The 18,245-nt window shown below is 46.9% G+C and overlaps 1 protein-coding gene across 2 annotated transcripts; it reads left to right on the plus strand.

Annotated features, from left to right (window-relative positions):
• The first annotated feature begins 1,396 nt into the window (after positions 1-1,396).
• LOC132591094 (uncharacterized) lies at positions 1,397-13,487 on the plus strand. 2 transcript variants are annotated; one of them, XM_035099452.3, is made up of 3 exons: positions 1,397-1,886; positions 9,244-10,597; positions 11,520-13,487. In XM_035099452.3, the coding sequence occupies exons 1-3, from the start codon at positions 1,538-1,540 to the stop codon at positions 11,743-11,745; spliced, it is 1,929 nt and encodes a 642-aa protein (XP_034955343.3). In that variant the 5' UTR covers positions 1,397-1,537; the 3' UTR covers positions 11,746-13,487. The 2 variants fall into 2 exon arrangements, with proteins under 2 accessions (XP_034955343.3, XP_034955342.3); XM_035099451.3 differs by lacking the exon at positions 11,520-13,487 and having other exon boundaries at positions 9,244-11,115.
• Positions 13,488-18,245: the final 4,758 nt, after the last annotated feature.

The following is an 18,245-nucleotide window of genomic DNA, read 5'->3' on the forward strand; positions in this document are numbered from 1 at the left end:
GAGCCTAGCTTGTATTCCCCTCCTTCCTTTATCCGGCCTTACTGGGTGTCTGGGTGTAGGCATTTGATAACAGTTTGCAAGCTACGTGTTTATGGCCCCTTGCTTTGTCACACTTCAAGCCCCTCTATACAATGTGCTGTGTATTTGAATCCTAAATACTATGCAACTATTTTCTTATCAATTATGTGTGTCTTAAAATAAAGGTATTGGCAGTGTTCATGGCCCTTCATTATCTGTCTGCAATAAAACTGTCTTTGAAAGTTGGGCTTCCGTGGGTCGTTACTGGCAAAGCTACAAGACTTTTACCGCAACAAGAATCCAGCCGCTGTGCTTGATTAATGCTCTGCAAAGAGAACTGTTTCTGGTCTGCCCAGCGGAAGCGTTTTTACTGGACCAGTGCAGAAAAAAAGCCTCTTAATATAAATGTGATAAATAACCATCAATTTAGAGCTCTAACTTCCATCTAAGGGGAATTTAGGTAAGGGGGAGAGGAAATGCTCCATTTGACCCAGAAGCGCAACCTACAGTGTAGTTAAGGTAAAGGTACCCCGACCGTTAGGGACCCAGGTGGCGCTGTGGTTAAACCACTGAGCCTAGGGCTTGCTGATCAGAAGGTCGGCGGTTCGAATCCCTGTGATGGGGTGAGCTCCCGTTGCTTGGTCCCAGCTCCTGCCAACCTAGCAGTTCGAAAGCACGTCAAAATGCAAGTAGATAAATAGGAACCGCTACAGCGGGAAGGTAAACGGAGTTTCCATGTGCTGCTCTGGTTTGCCAGAAGCGGCTTTGTCATGCTGGCCACATGACCTGGAAGATATACGCCGGCTCCCTCGGCCAATAATGCGAGATGAGCGCGCAACCCCAGAGTCGGCCACGACTGGACCTAATGGTCAGGGGTCCCTTTACCCCGACCGTTAGGTCCAGTCTTAGACCACAGCGCCACCTGCGTCCCATAGTGTAGTTCATATTTTCCCCTAAATCCCTGCTCTACAGCATGGGCATAGTCAGGATTTTTTGGGAGGGGGGGCAGAACCTACTTGATTGGTCAGTTAAGTGTTTCTCTTGTTCTACTTGATCTGGGGGGCAACTGCCGACCCTCCTTGGCTACAGGACCCATCAATGTAACATGTCGCCCTTAGACACGTGTACGCATTTCATGTAAACTTAAATTTGCAGCCTCCACACTCGCATGTTCAAAGACCCTGCTGTATCTCGCCGGGGAGGTGTTTGTGCGCACGCGCAACGCGACGTCAGCTGAACACTGCGCACGCGCCTCGCATCCTTTCCTCAGAGTTCAGGGCCTTACGGTTTGTGAGGGGGAGGGGCGCGCTAATGCGCGGCACCAGCAGAGCACTGCGCACGCGCGGCGACTTGGGCCCCTCCTTTCCTGTGGGTCAGCGCTGCCGCCACAGTCAGCGCGGCGGCCGCCATTTTGCGCGTCTTTCCTCCCTCCCTCCTCCTTTCCCCCTCCTCTCTCTTTCTCTCTCTCTCTCTCTCTTTCTGTCCCTGCCTGGCTCCGCTCGGTGAGAAGGGCGAGCCGATGCACCCGGGCGTGAAGGTGTTCGTGGGCAACCTGCCCGAGGAGACCTCGCAGGTGGAGTTGCGCGAGCTGTTCGAGGCGGCCGAGCCGGGCGAGGTCCTGCGGGTGGCCCTCATGAAGCAGTTCGCATTCGTGCACATGCGCGACGACGCCTCGGCCGAGCGCGCGATCCTCAAGCTCAACGGGCAGTTCCTGCACGGGCACCGCGTCGTCGTGGAGCCCTCCCGCCCCAGGCCCACGCACACCGTCAAGATCTTCGTGGGCAACGTGCCGGCCGCCTGCACCAGCGGCGAGCTCCGCCTCCTCTTCCAGGAGTACGGGCCCGTCGTCGAGTGCGACGTCGTCAAAGGTACGGGAGGCGGAGGCGACCTCGGCCTCGAAACCCCACCGCCCGCCCCGCCCGAACCGCGGTGCCGCCGGGGAGGCGGGCGGCGTGTGCCTCTTCCCCTCTCGGCTGCGAAAGAGGCCGCTTCTCCCCCTCCTAAGTCGCCCCCGCCGCTCCTGATCCGCCTAGCTCGCCCGCCAGGTGTTGAAAGCGACAACGTCCCCCGTCTGCCGCCGTTGTATCTCTCCCCGCCCCCGCCTCCTCAGTAGCTGGAGATACTTGGAGGTAGACTGTCTCTAGCTGGGGAGGTTCTGTCCCTTGCTAATGCTTATCGGTAGGCTTGTTCCGCGAGAAGTCGCCTAGTTCTCGTGAGAGCGTAAAAAAGTTGGTTTGAGTGAGAAGGTAAAGAGCGCCTGTAAACGTATGCGGAGCGCGCCTTTTCCTGTTGAGTGATTGCAAGGACTAGCTTGCTGCGCTTAACGGTAGCTGAAATGCCCGGGACAGTAGACTTGGGGTTCTTTTCCTGACACCTAAATGAAAAGCGTCATGCTTTGGGAAGGCAATTCTGTAACTGGCGCACACCGCTGACAGAAGCCTTATTCCTGATGGTGGGGCTAATGTGAAGAAGGGGAGTACTCTCAAGGCAGGATGGTGGGAGCATGGGCTTTCCATAATGTATGTTTATCCCAAGCTGCTGTGCAGTATTTTAAAGAGCCAGGCTGGTATGTTGAACAGGCTCAGAAATGTGGCCAGTTATGCATCCAGTGGCTCAGCTAGCAGCTGCATTTTTTTACCACTTGCAATTTCCAGATTGTTTTTTAAAGGCAGCCCCATGCACAATATCTGGCAGTAGTGAAATGGGAAATTGCCAGAGCATGGATCATTGTAGCTACACTATTCTTGTCCAGCAGAGGTGGTCAAAGTTTCACTGTGCCGGAATTCGCGCATGTGCAGATGCCAGAAATCATGTCTATGCAGACGGCGGAAATCGCATCTGCACAGATGCTGGAAATCACGGGCACACACACTCATGCATGCCCGCAATCCGGTCCACAGAGGGACCTCAGCTGGAGTGAACCGGCCCAGGCGAGGTAAACCTTGCTGACCCCTGGATTAGACAGTTGGTCCGTCTACTTTAAAACATTTCTCCAGCCCCAGCTGGCCCCTGAGAACTTCATAAGCAAAGTACCATGGAAGTGGCGACCCCGTTTATCACTAGGATTCAGTATCCCAAAACACTAAACAGGAACATTTCCTTCTTAAATATCCTGTATTCTAATTTCTATTTAGTTCATCGACAGCTACCACTTATATAGCCAAAATGGCAACAGACAAGCACAAGAGGGAGGTATTGACAGACTCTGGATGACCCTTGCAAAAGTTCCAAATACAAAAACTTCAAGGGGAAAAGGCCTAAGTGGGAGAAGTTCCAAAACAGTCCAATAAGAACTGAGTGTGCCTTGTGCTTGTGGAGAACTTGCTGTATTTGATGGGAGAAACTGGGTGGGAGGGAAGATTTAATGGGAATTGCTGAAAAAGGAGAATGAAGGAAGAGACATAAACATAAAAAGTGTAGAGAGAACAATCTCTTTGTTTGAATTGCGGTCTTTTGGTTCATGCTGAGAAACTATTTTTAAAGCTGCCCATAAAAATCAATGGAGAAATCCAAGATTTTAATGAATCTGGGATTGGGCACCAGTAGAATCATAGAATTGTGGAGTTGGAAGGGACCCCAGTGGTCATCTGTCCAACTCCCTGCAATGCAAGAACCTCTATTAAAGCATCAGTGACAGAAGACCATCCAACTTCTGCTTAAAAACTTCCAGTGAAGGAGAGTCCACCACTTTCCGTTCCACTGTCAAACAGCTCTTTCCATCAGAAAGTTCTTACACACACCCTCCAAACAACTCAATGCTTGGTAGGCACACAGTGTTGACTTACTGCTGTGAGGGGTAGAAAATGGGGGTTCTGTATGAGATGAGATGGAGTGACTGGAATCCTGAACAGCAGCACTCAACCCTGAACATTTTCTTTCAAGTCCCATCTGTTATTGAGAGATTTATTTCTCATTGGGTACTTTTCTGTACAATTTGAATACATTTTGACAGCAGGTGACCAGAATTATTTACATTGTTCTAAATGCAGGTGCACCATAGATTTATATTTGACATAAGCAGACGCATCATATGCCACTTTACTCAAAAGTAAGTCTGTGTTCTCTGAGACTTGCTTCTAAGTTATTGTTGCTAGTACTATAGTTTCTTCCCCGCCCCCCCAGTACACCCATGCTGTGAGAAGTACTGCCTAATAAGTATTTGCAACAGACACTCCTTCTGTACTATAAGGATACCAGAAGTGCTGTTCTTAGAGCAGAGTCAAAGGTAGAATTTTGCATGGTGGATACTGCTAGGACAGTGTGTGGTGTGGTCATGGGTATCTGTTTGCCCAAGTCTCCACTGGCAGGATTTTATAGTGCTTAAAATAAAAGTCCTATTGCCGTGTTAGAAAGGAGTAACATTTCTATTCTCTGCCTAGGCAGGAAAAGACCCCACTTCATTTTCCTTAGGGATGTTGCTTTTGGTCAACATCCCTGTCGTGCTTATTGCTGGTGTGCCTAAGGCAGTCCCACCTCACTCCTCAGGTCTGAGACTCCATGCCCATATGTGCAGCCTCTAATGAGCCAGGGTTCTTCTGGTCTAGTGTTTAGGTTTCTTTTGTCTTTTCCCCTCCCACTCTCTTTTTAAGATTTATATGCAACTATTTGTAAATATGGAGAATTTCCCCAGTGATACCAAACAAAAATGGGGGGATAAAATTCATAGCTGATGGGGCCCCTGTGGAGACTACTTGTATCTCCAAATCCAAATAGATAAAGTAAACAGATATTTATGAAAAAACGACCTAATAAATTCTGTGAGTGCCAACCAGTGTTTCAGTCATGGGCAAATGTATCCCTCAAGAGCCATAGGGAGGGAGTTCTCCAACTGATAACTGAACCAAGGTATGAGGTGTTGCCGCAATTGTAGCTGGTGAGTTTTTAACTGTTCCTCACAGCTTGTGTGGCTTGAATGTCCGTTTCTTAAACACATTTTTCAGCCACTTGGTTTGCAACTAAAAACCCTCACTTCATTTCTTCGTCAAGACATTATTTTGTAATTTTTAATAGTAACACGTGCTAGACAGAGCTTTAAAAAAATTAATGGTATGGTTGGAGAGGTTTTCCCCACCAAGTAGTTTAGTCCTAAGGCTGGTAAGTAACTTTAAATCTGAAGCTGTCACCCCAAGCTGCAGGCCCCACCTCTCTCTCCTTTTATAACCCCAACTATTACTGCCAAATGCACTTGCGTCGTCCTGTGCTTTTTGGGTAGGCATTTGCTTTGAAGAGTTTGCATATTCCTCTTCTCTGTCATTTGAGCTATGATGTGTCAAGCATTCCTTTTAGAGCTTTTCTGAATCTTCCATAATTTTAAAGGACCCGGCGGTGCATCGTGCTGTACAGAGCTTTCAATCGGAGGCAACTGTCTCTTCAGTCCCAACTTTATCATTTAAGTGGGTCAGGAGGAAGGTTCATATTTTGTTCCTCTCCTGTATTTCCAGTAAGCCGTATGACAGTGTCTTTAATTTGAGTTTACGTGTACACATCCTTCTCAATGCCACTTTCAGGTCTTGTTTGCAGCATGTAATCAAATGCAATATCTCATTTGTTCCAGGACAGCAAACCCATCCTGAACTGAAGTTTTCCCATTAATCTCCTGTGTAGGCTAGGGTGTATAGAAGCATACTGCACCTCAGGAGATGGTTTGGGTTTCACATCGCCAGGAGTGGTTGCTTCTCTCTCTTTCTCTAAACTGTTATTAGATGCATTCTTTTGTTTGGTCTAATGCTATCTCCTTGACTCCAGTTGTGTCTCTGTAAGCTCTGTTAATCATTTCCTCCCTTGTGTTTCTTCTTCTGGATCAGTTTTTTTTTTAAGTACTTTGGCTGAGAACACTAAGACTTATGAAAATTCAGTTTGTGTTTGGGCTAGGTCAGCAATGTATCTCACCAGGGAAAAACAGATACAGTACATACTCATCTATGTTTGTGTGTATCCCCATCCCAATTGATAGGGAGGGTCAGAACAGAATCTGTTGTGTGCTGCAGAATGAATGGCTTGCGGGTTTAGCAGTCTGCCATTTTATTATATTTTTCAAAATGTAGCTGCTTAAACACTGAAATACCACTCATAGAACTGACAAGCATTGTCAAGAAATTTGCGCTAGTTGTTGCAGCTAGATATGTAAAAAATATCTATTTGTAATGTTGTAAACAAAATCTGCTCCTTGCCCGTTTAGAATTCTTCGTAGGTTCTCCATCGGTAGGAGGAAATAACAGAGGCCAACCAGAGAATATTGAGAAGCAAAGCAGCTAGTAAGCCTGATCTTTATTAAAACTGTTGCAACAGGGTGCTCCCCCCACACGCAGGAGAGAGGATGAGGTGTGCCAAAGGTGTGCCAGCCCTTATATAGACTTGAAATTGCCCACCCTCAAACTCAAGACCACCCCAAGAAACATCATACATAAATCACAGAAGGGGTGTAGCCCAGGACCACCACCCCATACATCATACATACATCACAGAAAGGTGGACTCCAGCAGAAATACATCAGGGGCAGTCTAAAACAGAATCCTGTGTGTTGCTTATCTCCTGTCTGCCAGGTTACCTGATTGCATTATCTGGGTTTTGGCCACTTGTTATTAAAGGTAAAGGGACCCCTGACCATTAGGTCCAGTTGCGGACGACTGGGGTTGCGGCGCTCATCTTGCTTTATTGGCCAAGGGAGCCGGCGTACAGCTTCTGGGTCATGTGGCCAGCATGACTAAGCCACTTCTGGCGAACCAGAGCAGCAGACAGAAATGCCGTTTACCTTCCCGCTGTAGCGGTACCTATTTATCTACTTGCACTTTGATGTGCTTTCAAACTGCTAGGTTGGCAGGAGCAGGGACCGAGCAACAGGAGCTCACCCCGTTGTGAGGATTCGAACCGCCGACCTTCTGATCGACAAGCCCTAGGCTCTGTGGTTTAACCCACAGCGCCACTTCTTAATTCCTGAATCCAGGTCACAGGCTCACTGTATTCACACCTTAAATGTGCCCTTAAGGCATGATTTGTGAGCACAGAGACAAGGGGAAGGTTATTTCATTTCCTCCCTCCTTGCAGAGAAACATTTGGTCAGTTTGGGAGAGTCAAAATGGTTTCAGGACTGTCTTCCTGTACTGTTTCAGACATGTGGTTTATATATTTATGTACGTGTTTGCCTTGTACATTTTATTTATATATTTGAGACCTTAAATTCATATAACAGTAAGTACATCACAGTCTTCACCAACAATGAGTGTTCCCGTTTTTTTCATACTGGCCCAAACTGAAAACCTGATCACTTTTCTGATCTCATCATAGAGCATACAGTTAAAGAAATAGTGGTCTAATATTTCAACTTTATTTGTTCTAGCTATTTGAATGGGAAGGGATGAGCAGACTTCAGACTTGCAGGATCTGTTTTGATTTTGGGTTTGTTTTTTACTAGACTCCTGAGATCCAGGAAACAGGTGCAAGATACAAACTTAGAATAAAAGAATTTTGATTGTACTGTATGTGAACACAGTCCTTCCACACAAAAATCCTCTCCTGGTTACCCCCAAGTTTTCTTCATTTCAGCAGCCATAATTAGGGGGAGAGGAATTTTGTTGCTTCTATAGTTAAACACAGAAATCCTTGCTGATCTGCAAATCACCCAGAGATCTACCAGCAGATTCATAGTTCCTTTTTCAGATCTATGAGGGGATGTGCACATAGCAGCCTGTTTCCATTCTCTGGATTTGCAGTGAAAGAAAAGTGTGTGGTTTGTGAAACTGGCACAGACTTGCTTATTGAAGCTAAGAAGCAACTTTAGAGAATAGAACCTCAGATTCATTCCACTGGGTGCTTATTTTAAGCTCCCTAGATTTAAATTGCTTTTTTGCATCAGCAGGATCCAGCCATGTTGATTTATAATAAGTACTAGGTTGAAACATCAGAAAGTCTTAAATGTATTCAGCAGTCTTGGCAGTTTGTTCCAGCAGTTCTTGTAACCATGAGTCCTTTAGGCTTCTTATCAGAGTCCGGTAGTCAACAACCTTTGCAACAGAGGTGCTTGTCCTTTGCCTGCTATGGCATGTAAGGCTGGGAGAGATGCAGTAGGGAACACACCTTGAGAAAGCTGTTAGCATGTTCTCCATTCTGTTATGACTTGTGGAATCCAGTGGGTGGAGGGAAACCATACAGCAGGGGTCCCCAAACTACAGCCCGGGGGCTGGATGCGGCCCGCATGAGCCAATTGTGCGGCCCTCGACGACCCCCGACGCCGCCCGCTCTTACTGGCACACCGTGGTTCGGTTGCCCATCTCCGGGTTGGCACGGCGCCAGAAATATCTTGTGCGCACACATGGGCCGGAGGGCGGGGGAACACGCTCCCATACACACGTGCACAAGCTATTTCCGGCGCCGCACCAAAAAAAGCGTGTGCCCACCGCACAATCGGCGCCAGAGGAACCGGCCTGAAGCCGGGTAAGTTTGGGGTCCCCTGCCATACAGAATAAAATTGTGACCTTTGTCCTTGTATATTTTGTGCTGTCATTTGAAATCCACCTTTGCTAAAGTAGTACATAATTCTTGTTTAAAACCATATAAAATGTCATGGTTCACTGGCTTTACAAGTCCAGCCTCTGGTTTTATCAGAGTTAATCTTTTCCTTAAATTTTGATAGCTCAGTTTCAAGCCACCATCCTAAATGCAGTTTTTCTTATTGCTTCTAGAAGCAAAATGCCACAACTACTGAGGGCAGGGAAATATTTACTGTTGTGCATGGTAGTATCCATATGGAAGATGTTCAGGTATAAATGAAACTGTAACATTTGAATGCGCAACAGGAATGTTCTCAGCATTTTGACTGGGGGCAGTGGGGGAAAGTCCTCTGCTGAGGATTAATACGCTGAAGATGAGAAATCAAGCAACACAGAGAGTGTTTGATATGCTTTGGCACACTGTGAATTATGTGCAAATCATGCAGGAGGCGGAGTGAGCTGTGGTATAGGATGGGTTGTTTGATGCTTAGCCTTCAAACTTTTAAGACAGGGGCCAGTTCCTTGTACCTTAATAGGTGCCAGTGGCCTGCTCCTTCCTTGTGGCTCTTAAAGAATTGCCCAGCAAGCCACATCAGCTGATTCATTCTGCATTCTTCTGGTATCAAACAGATGTGTTTCAGGCTGAAGCCTTTCTAGGGCACATCAAAGTATGAGTGGGTTCCAGTAATTAAATGTCATATGTTCCGTATTGATAACCTTCTGTCTGCTGCTTTATCAGACTATGCGTTCGTTCACATGGAGAAGGATGAGGATGCCAAAGCCGCCATTGAACATCTTAATGGAAGGGAAGTCAAGGGCAAGAGAATTAATGTGGAACTTTCTAATAAGGCTCATAAAAGGGGGCCAGCTGGGCACACCGGCCAGTTGGGCAACAGAGCTGAAAAGAACAAAATACCAACCCTGGATAAACTACAGCCCAGGAATGACAATTTGAGATCTGGTAATCTTGCTTTCCCAGCGGGAGGAACTACTTATTCTTCACTGGAGTATGACTATCAGCAGCACCTGGGGAACAACAATTTAACCAAAATTGATTCCCAAGACAGTCAGGCTAGGCAGGTACCTGCTTCCTATTTTGGAAGGGACAGAAGCCCCATTAGACGCTCACCAACAAGAGCAGGTTACATACTTCCTATGGCAGCCCAGCAAGCATCCTACAGAGACCAGGCTTCTGCCTCCCTCGGGACAGCCTACAGAGACCAGCCTGCAGCATCACTTGGGATGGCTTACAGACCCCAGCCTACAACTGGGCAGGCTGCAATGTACAGAGCCCAGTCCTCAGCCATGCTTGGAAATCAATATAGAGCCCAGTCTTCTGTTCCCCAGGCAACTTCTGGGGCCCAGCCAGCAGCCTCCGCACTAACATCCTACAGTGCCCAAGCAGCTGCTTATGGAGCACAGGTGGCTGCTTCTCAAGTCCCTTCTTATGAGGCCCAGCCCACAACAACATACGCTGCCACTTATGGGGCCCAGGCTGCTGCAACATATGCAGCAGCTTCCTACGGTGCCCAGGCAGCAGCTGCCGCTGCTGCCCTCTCAGCATCTTATGGGGCCCAACCTGCAGCCAACCAAGCAGCCTTGTACGGTACCCACCCTCTCTCAACACAGTCAGCTTCATATGGAGTCCAGTCAGCTGTTGGCCATGCAGCTTCTTACGGGGCCCAGGCTGCATCTGCCCTGCCAGCTGCATATGGCGCACAGGCTGCAGCAAACTTGGCAGCTGCTTATGGTATACAGGATGCAGCAGCAGCAGCAGCAGCAGCAGCAGCAGCTGCTTCCTATAAAACACAGCTCTCTGCTTCACTGTCAACAGCCTACAGAGCACAAGTCTCAAACCCAGCGGAGACGGCTTATGCTGCACAGCAATCCACTTCTGTTCCCTTAGCTGCAGGTTACAGAGCTCAGCCATCATACAATGGGCTGACTCAATCTGCACAACAGGCAGCCTCATATACAGCATTGTCCCAGTCAGAAGCTGCAGCTCTCCATCCGCCGTATGAACGCACTCGCCTCTCTCCACCGCGTGGCAACCGTGAGGATCTCTACAGAAAAGCAGCTGCAATGAATAAGAGGTATGCAGCTAGACCAGTTGTAATGCTTTTCACGCCAATCGCACCTTCTGCCCAAGGATTTTTCTGCACTTTTCAGAGGGGTTCAAAGGAGAACTTCATTCTGTGGTTCCATGGGAGGGAGCAGAATTCCTGCTATGACTTTAAATTTGCATTTATTCGAAAGCAAGGATGGGTCAGGAGTGGGGCTTGCTTAACCTTTGCTACACTGGCTGTGCCATTAGTTTCTCTCTATCAGATCTTTCTAATCTTTTCTGTGCTTTACTGTTTGTGGGGAAGGGAGCAAATATGGGCTGCGCTGTTACCATTTCCCCCCGCCTGCACATATCTCTGGATAATTGTGAGTACGTGTTTGCGAGAAGGCTCTGCTACTTGACCAGATCCCACCACACAGAAGGCAAACTAGACCTTTGAGACTTGACTGAGATTGCAAATAAGAGTTGCACCAGCTTAATTCCTGGCAATGACGAGCATAATCCATCGTTTTCGGTCACCTCCAACATCTCCAAGTCTTTTTGAGCCTTGATACTCCTTAGCTCTTGTATCCATCTTAGAAACTATTGGGTGTAGTTTTGTGAGGTCTGGGCCTCCTGCATGGTACTGTGCTTTATCACTGTTCTGATGGGAGGCTCAAAATTCTGCTTAAATGATGAAGTATAATGAGTATTACAGAATAGCTGAACCACTGAGAGATTATTCCCCATGTCTGAGAGAAGTAAAACGGCCCCAGTTGCAGTCAGACAATGGAGGAAAGATTATTGTTTAGATTCCTTTAGTAGGCTCTTTTCTGTGCTTACAACACAGCAGTCATCTTCTGTGCAGGTGGAGGGGGCCTTCTCAATCATAGTGTGTATATAATGTAAGGCATCGGCCATGAGGGTTTTTATTTATTTATCAAATATCTAATGTCTCTTCTCTTAACCAGGTACGGTTCTGACCTCTCAGATGACCGCCGTTTATCTGACCTCTCAGATTTCCGCCATTTAACAGACTCCCCCCACGCGTACCGCCATTCGCCGACAAAAGCTCAACTGGATTATCGCCGTCTCCCAGAAACACAGTCTGATTATGCCCGATATGCGGGTGCCTATGGCGATTACATGCGTAACGCACAACTGCAGCTGCATGCTAGTTACCAGCGCCGCCTGTAAAGGATTTCCCCCGTCTTTCCTGGGGTGGGACTGCGTCATTGTTCTGGCGCCCGCCGTTGTAACACGTCTAGCATAAACCCCAACTGCTACATCCTTGATGAGAAGTCTTTGCCATTTGATTTCAGAATATCCTTTTAGTCACTACATTTCTTCCCACCCTTTGTCACAGTGCCCTTAGCAGCTTGTCATTGTAGCTCTTGTATCTTCTGTTGTTGTTGTCCTTTCCTATACCAAGTAAAGGGTGTTGTTTACTTTAGCGAGCCATATGGGGCCATCCAAGACAAACCGTTTTCTAGGAGAGTCTTGTGGTTGCTATCCTAATTTCAATGTTAGGGCTCTGTGCTCGGCCTCAGGACTGCTGTAAATTGCTGTATATTCAGTCTTTTTAAAACCAAAGTCCCTGGGTGAAGGTGGCAACATGGTGAACATTTGCTTCTGGTTCCTTGGTCCTGCCTCTTGCCATGTCCCACCAGTTAGAAAGGAAACTGTTCTAGCATTGAAATCCTCATTTAATGTGCTTGTTGAAAGGATCACTTTGTATCCTTTCCAAGTGAGCTCAGTTGCTTTTATGTAACAGCATCATTTGATTTTTGCTAATATAGAGTGCACAAGTAAACCTGAAGTTAGAAGTGAGTTTAGGTTTTATTTTTTGTATTAACTGTAAATAAAAAGTAGGCAGACTGATAGTTTAGGAAATCCAGCTGCCTGGTGGTTTTGGTGGGGTGTGTGTGTTGCTATTATTCCTTTCATATTGAAGTGTGTACGTAAACAGCAGAACTCAGGACCATCGCTGCTGGTGGGTGATCATCACACAGTGATGATAATAAGTGATCAATGCTATCAAAATACTCCCCTTTTTAGTTGCACAGGATATTTACTGGCCTGGAACACCCTTCAGGCCTAGAACTGGGAGGTCTCTGTCTCCAGTGTTTGTTATTCCTTCAATATTTAAGACTGCTCCCTTACAATCTTATTGGGAACCTCTCCCTTCTCTCTCCCCACCTCAACCAATATATCTACCCTATTTGTCTTTCATGATGTTAAGTTTTTCAGATAGTGGGAGCAGTCAAGTTTTTCACAGGGGCTCAAGTAGGGGAATGCCATAGGATAGGTGAGGGCTCCACACCCCAAGATGTAGGAGAAATCGAGAGAGATGTTCATGAAGCTGTGAAGGGCTGAAGTGATGGTTCTGTCAGGAGCAAGTGTGGAGTTCAGCTTGATGTTGCCTACTATATTTGTTAGATTGTGCCATGCCCTACTACTGCTATCTCTGCACAAAATAGAGTGCCAGAATGCTGAGGGGTGAGGACAGCTGGACATCTTCCAGAATGTTATTGGCAGGTAGTTGTACTCTCCCCAAGTGCTGCTGCTTTTGTAGGAGGAAACCTGTTTTCATCTCTTGCAGCATAACTTTTTTTGTTTTTTTTAAATGAATGTTTTTTTCTGCCACTGTTAACTCACAGTGCAACTGCAAAGAGACCCCCCCCCTATGAACAGCAGTAGCAATTAAAATCTAATCAGAGTTTTAAATAAGCGTGGCTACACAAAGCAAAAAGCAGCATTGTCAACTGACAATGTTTGCTGAACGCTCGCTCAGTTTCTAGTAATAATTTGACAAAAATGCTTGGAGTGAAGCCAATCTTATCTGTGTTTTTCCAAGTAGGTAGTTAATTAATAACTGTACTGCTTTTTATAGGATTATGATTTTGGGGCAACTGATTAAAATGTGCAAACTTGCTGTATTCCTGGCCTGAATCTGTTCCATGTTTTTAAGGTTCTTGAGTTTTGGGGCAAATATTTCTTGTGACATGATCTGCCCTCTTAGTTTCCCAGCGCAGACAGAATCACCCAAGAACACATCAACAAGCTCTAAGTAGTGTTTTGCTTGTTCCCTTTGTGTCAGATGAGCTGCATTTCCAGTCTAGAGTGGATTTCTCCTTAAAACCAAAGGGCACAGTCTTACATATAATTACTTTCCCCTTCAATTAGTGAGGCCTACATTGAACTTTCCCAATGAGACCACAAATGGAACTGTGTAAAAGGAGCAGCACTCTTTGTTTTTATGCTGCCTGTAGTTACACAATCATCTGCCTTCTGTGCCCCTTGGGGAAAAGGTAATTATGGGCCTTGAGAGTTGATGGGCTGGTCAGATGTGCATCGATGCAAAGGGAAGAGATCTCTGATTTTACTGTGGTAGAAGTGAGACAGCAAGCATTTCTCCTGGTATATGTTCAGTTTCTATCCTTCAAGAGCTTACTGCCCATCTGCACCGTGTCTCCTCTCCCATTTATTAAAAATGGTGTGGTGGGGCATTTTAAAAAATGGGTCTGGAAAACAATGTAACACTTCCCTACTGCCTCAGGGAAGTAGTTCATGACAGCGCAAGTCTGATCCATTTCTCTGCAGACAGAAGAGGAAATGTGAGCTGTGTTAAGTGTGTAAAAAGTGCATTGCAGAAGACCTATATCTAAGTGATCAAGCCTTGCTGAACCAAGGATTTTCAGTTCAGCTTCCTGAACACAAATTTAACCACCGTTTCCTTCTGGGGTTTCTAGCCATAAGCACTTTGATGTCCTGAATTAAATATTAAAATAGTATGTTCCTTATAAGTTGCCCATTCACTCAGTGCAGTGTATCCATCCCTGGGTTGTGTCCCAACCTCAGGTTTAATCTAGTTACAGGTAGGTAGCCGTGTTGGTCTGAGTTGAAACAAAATAAAAAAATTCCTTCAGTAGCACCCTCAAGACCAACTAAGTTTTTATTTTGGTATGAGCTTTCGTGTGCATGCACACTTCATCAGATAATCTGATATACTGGTAGGTTGAATTGGCTTCCTTTTAAAGAACACTGAAATTGTAGCCTTCAGAGGAGCCTGCTGGGTTGAGGAGAATTCTGTTGCTTCCTCTAGCATGAATTGATTCAGCAAATGTTACTGGAAAGACTGATCAGTCACACACCTGCTTACACTTACCCTTCAGCAAACCTCAGATTAGGTGTCAATATTGTGCATCACAGGTCACTTAAGTAGACACATCATCAAAGCTAGTTTCCCTAGTGTCACTACATATCCCTTTGGAACCCGCCTTTCCTAAGCTGAGGTTAGGACCCGTTACCGACTTGCCCCAGGAAGCTTTGCGACTGCGGGACAAATGGAGCACAGGTCTCTGCGGCTCCAAGTGTCAACCTGTTTGCGGCGTCAGACTTGTACCCCTTCTGATAAGTCTCTGCGAGAAATTTTTCCAGCATAAAACTAGGTTCGAGCCCTCTGGTATAGTAGGCCTTTTTAAGAATTCCGCCTCGCCCTGCGCCCCCAGCTGGTGGAGCGCGGCCCCGTCGGAGAGGCGAGCCAACACGGAGTTCTTGAGGGTGGCGGCGGATAATGAGGTTGCTTTCGCGGGTCGCACACCAAATGCGTCTTCAAGGAGGGGGCAGTTGCGCTGGGCGCCCACACACCCCGCCGGCGAACAGAGGAGAGGCAGCCGGGAAGGCGCTGCAGTCGGCAGCGCTGCAAAGCCTCTTGGGCTAGGGCTATGCATTTGGACGTGGCGGGCCAATGCGTGCTCGCTTGGAGGGAGTCCGAGGCCGGAGTGGAGACAAGTTGGCGGCGGCACAGATAGACGCCGCCACTTGGCCATCCTCACCGGATCCGGCAAGAGCGGCGGCGGCGGCGCATACCACCCGTTGCCACAGCAACCGCCTCAGAGGCGGAACCGGACGATACTTTTAACGGTGGCAGGAAGTTCTGCCCTCTTTTTAACATATTTTGCGTCGATTGGTAGAAGCCAGTTTTCTCCTAGACCTAAGCCAATCGCCCTCAGCGGCTTTCTTTTCCACAGGCGCGCGCGCGGGGGAGGGGAGGTATTAAAATTCAGCGCTCCCTTGTCGCGATTGGTCGTAACCACAGAACTACAAAACGAAGACGCGCACCTCGCACGGATTTTAAACAGCTACCACATTCCGAGCTGGAAATGTGTGGCAAAATCTGGGGTTTTACTGTAAGCGCGACTCCATCCCTCTTCGTCCTCTTTCCAACTTGAGTCTTCGTGTGAAAAAAAATACTGTTTTCTTTGCTTGCTTTTAAACATCCTGCCAATGCAAATGCCAGCATGATGGTTACGTTGCTTGAAGCTTTAGTTCAGTCTCAGCCCTAATGGAGCACTCAGTTGCCTACAGAAGTCTCACGCTCCGCTACCTCGCGCACAGAAGAGTTGCGCTTTCACATTTTTCTGAAATGATTAAAAAAATAAGAAATGAGCAAAAATACTCATATTTGCTACAATCTTTGACCAACAACAACTACAGTAAAGTTCTGGATTTTCCCATTGATTTCTATGCCCAGTGTTCGCTTCTGTATAGTGGGGGCGGGAAAAGTCCACCGAGAAACAGAACTGCTTTGGGCCAGCCTGTATTTTCCTTTCCGAGGTCAGCCCGCCTTTAGTGGGTGCTGCTGAATTGTCATTAGCTTAAACTTCCGGGGTAGCTTTGTACAGTAAAACATTTCTAGTCGCCCGTGGGACACGAGGGCTTCCTATTGCAAGAACATCAGAAACTACGAAGAAAGAGTTTCGGCGTTGCTATTGCCGGAAGGGGAAAGGTATAAAAAGAAAACCACCAAGCAATTTTACTTTTGCTGCCTCTGACATGGTATTAGTTGGTTTTTGCTTCCTTACTTCATTTGAACAGGACAACCCGCCCCGCAAAGAAAAGAACCCCGGGAACTGGGTCTGAAGATACAACCATGTGAACAAAGCTAGCCGAAAGAGTACATTTGAAATGTTTTTAATATCCTGCTACATCATTGTTTCTGTCTATTTGGCAATTACTAGCGAGTGATCTCTGTAATATTTCACTGCAGACCCTGATCTGTTCTGTTGCATTTCATCAATAAAGAGCAAAAAGGCAATAATATGAAGTCTCTTATTAGAGAGTATCAAGCTCAGTCTCCCATATACTGGGTTGGTATCAGTATGAAACAAGATGGTTATGACCTCATCCCCAGCCTGCAGACGGGATCATAGTGGGGGATTACACTGTTGGATTGTCATAAACATCACAGTCTCCTTACCCCACCACTTGGACTGCATACATGCCCTACAATTAAAGCACATGGCTCCCCCCCCCCCAAGTGTTCTGGGAACTGAAACTTTCACCTTACAGTACTACAACTCCCAACAAAACTACCGTTTCTGAGGTTCTTTTTTTGGGGGGGGATCTATGCCCTATATTTGCATTTCAGGTTTTTTTTTAACCCTCAGTCACATCTATCCCAAATAAGATTATTTTTAATAGCATGAACTCCTTTTTTCTTTTTGCCTTTACTTGACACTGAGAGGTCAAAATACCCAGGCTGCTGCCAACTGACTGCAACAATAAACTCCTGGGTTTCTCCAGCATCTCCAGAAGTAGTTTTCACTTTAATTAGAACATAAGGGCATCCCAGAGGAACTTGTAAGTCCTGCAGGTAAATGAATTATTAGTGTTGAGCTGCAATATTATACATACCTAGAAGTATGTCCTATTAAATTCAGTAGAATTTGAGTACATATGCATAGAATCGTACTGTAAGATATCTGTGTTTTGGTTAAAAAGGTAAAGGGACCACTGACCATTAGGTCCAGTCGTGACTGACTGGGGTTGCGGTGCTCATCTCGCGTTATTGGCCAAGGGAACCGGCGTACAGCTTCCAGGTTGTGGCCAGCATGACAAAGCCGCTTTGGTGAACCAGAGCAGCACACGGAAACGCCGTTTACCTTCCTGCTGGAGCGGTACCTATTTATCTACTTGCACTTTGATGTGCTTTTGAACTGCTAGGTTGGCAGGAGCTGGGACCTAGCAACGGGAGCTCACCCCGTATCCCTGGGAAACCCCAGTCATAAAAGAAGCAACGATTTAGCCCATTATTGCCCCCTCAAACTGGCAGCTGCTCTTCTACATCACCTACCACCTGATACTGATTTCACCAAGGATGCCATGAATTGAACCTAGAACATTTTGCATGCAAAGATGTGAACTATGATCCCACCCATACTTAATTCACCTAGACCAGCACTGTGTATTCCACAGGGCAGCAGCTCTCCATTTTCTCATTCAAATGCCTTGCCAAATCCTGGGGCACTCTACATAGAAAGCATGTGCTCTACCACTGAACCTTGCCTCCCACTGAGCATGTGCAGAGTGCCTTCTCTCCCTTGAAGCGGCTGCAAACTTGAAGGAGCTGCAAAGTCCTCCCGCAAACACATCGTGGGTTTATGGGAGGGAAGCCTGTGCGTGCCAGAATCTACGGATTCCAGGCAAGCTTGAAACTATACTCTACGCTGCCCGCTAGCCAATTTCCGTGCGTGTACGTAAAGTGGAAGCAAACGTCCCGCCGGAACCTTCGTTTTAAGGCCTCAGTTTCGTGGGGGGAGGGAAAGAAAAGAGGACAGAGAGGTTTGTAGGCGGAGTTTCTGCGAGGAACGAGCAGGGAGGAGGCGTGGTCAAAGCCGGAAGCTGCGGCGTCC

The sequence above is a fragment of the Zootoca vivipara genome, chromosome 16 (assembly GCF_965207765.1).
Source record: "Zootoca vivipara chromosome 16, rZooViv2.hap1.1, whole genome shotgun sequence".
NCBI lineage: Eukaryota > Metazoa > Chordata > Lepidosauria > Squamata > Lacertidae > Zootoca > Zootoca vivipara.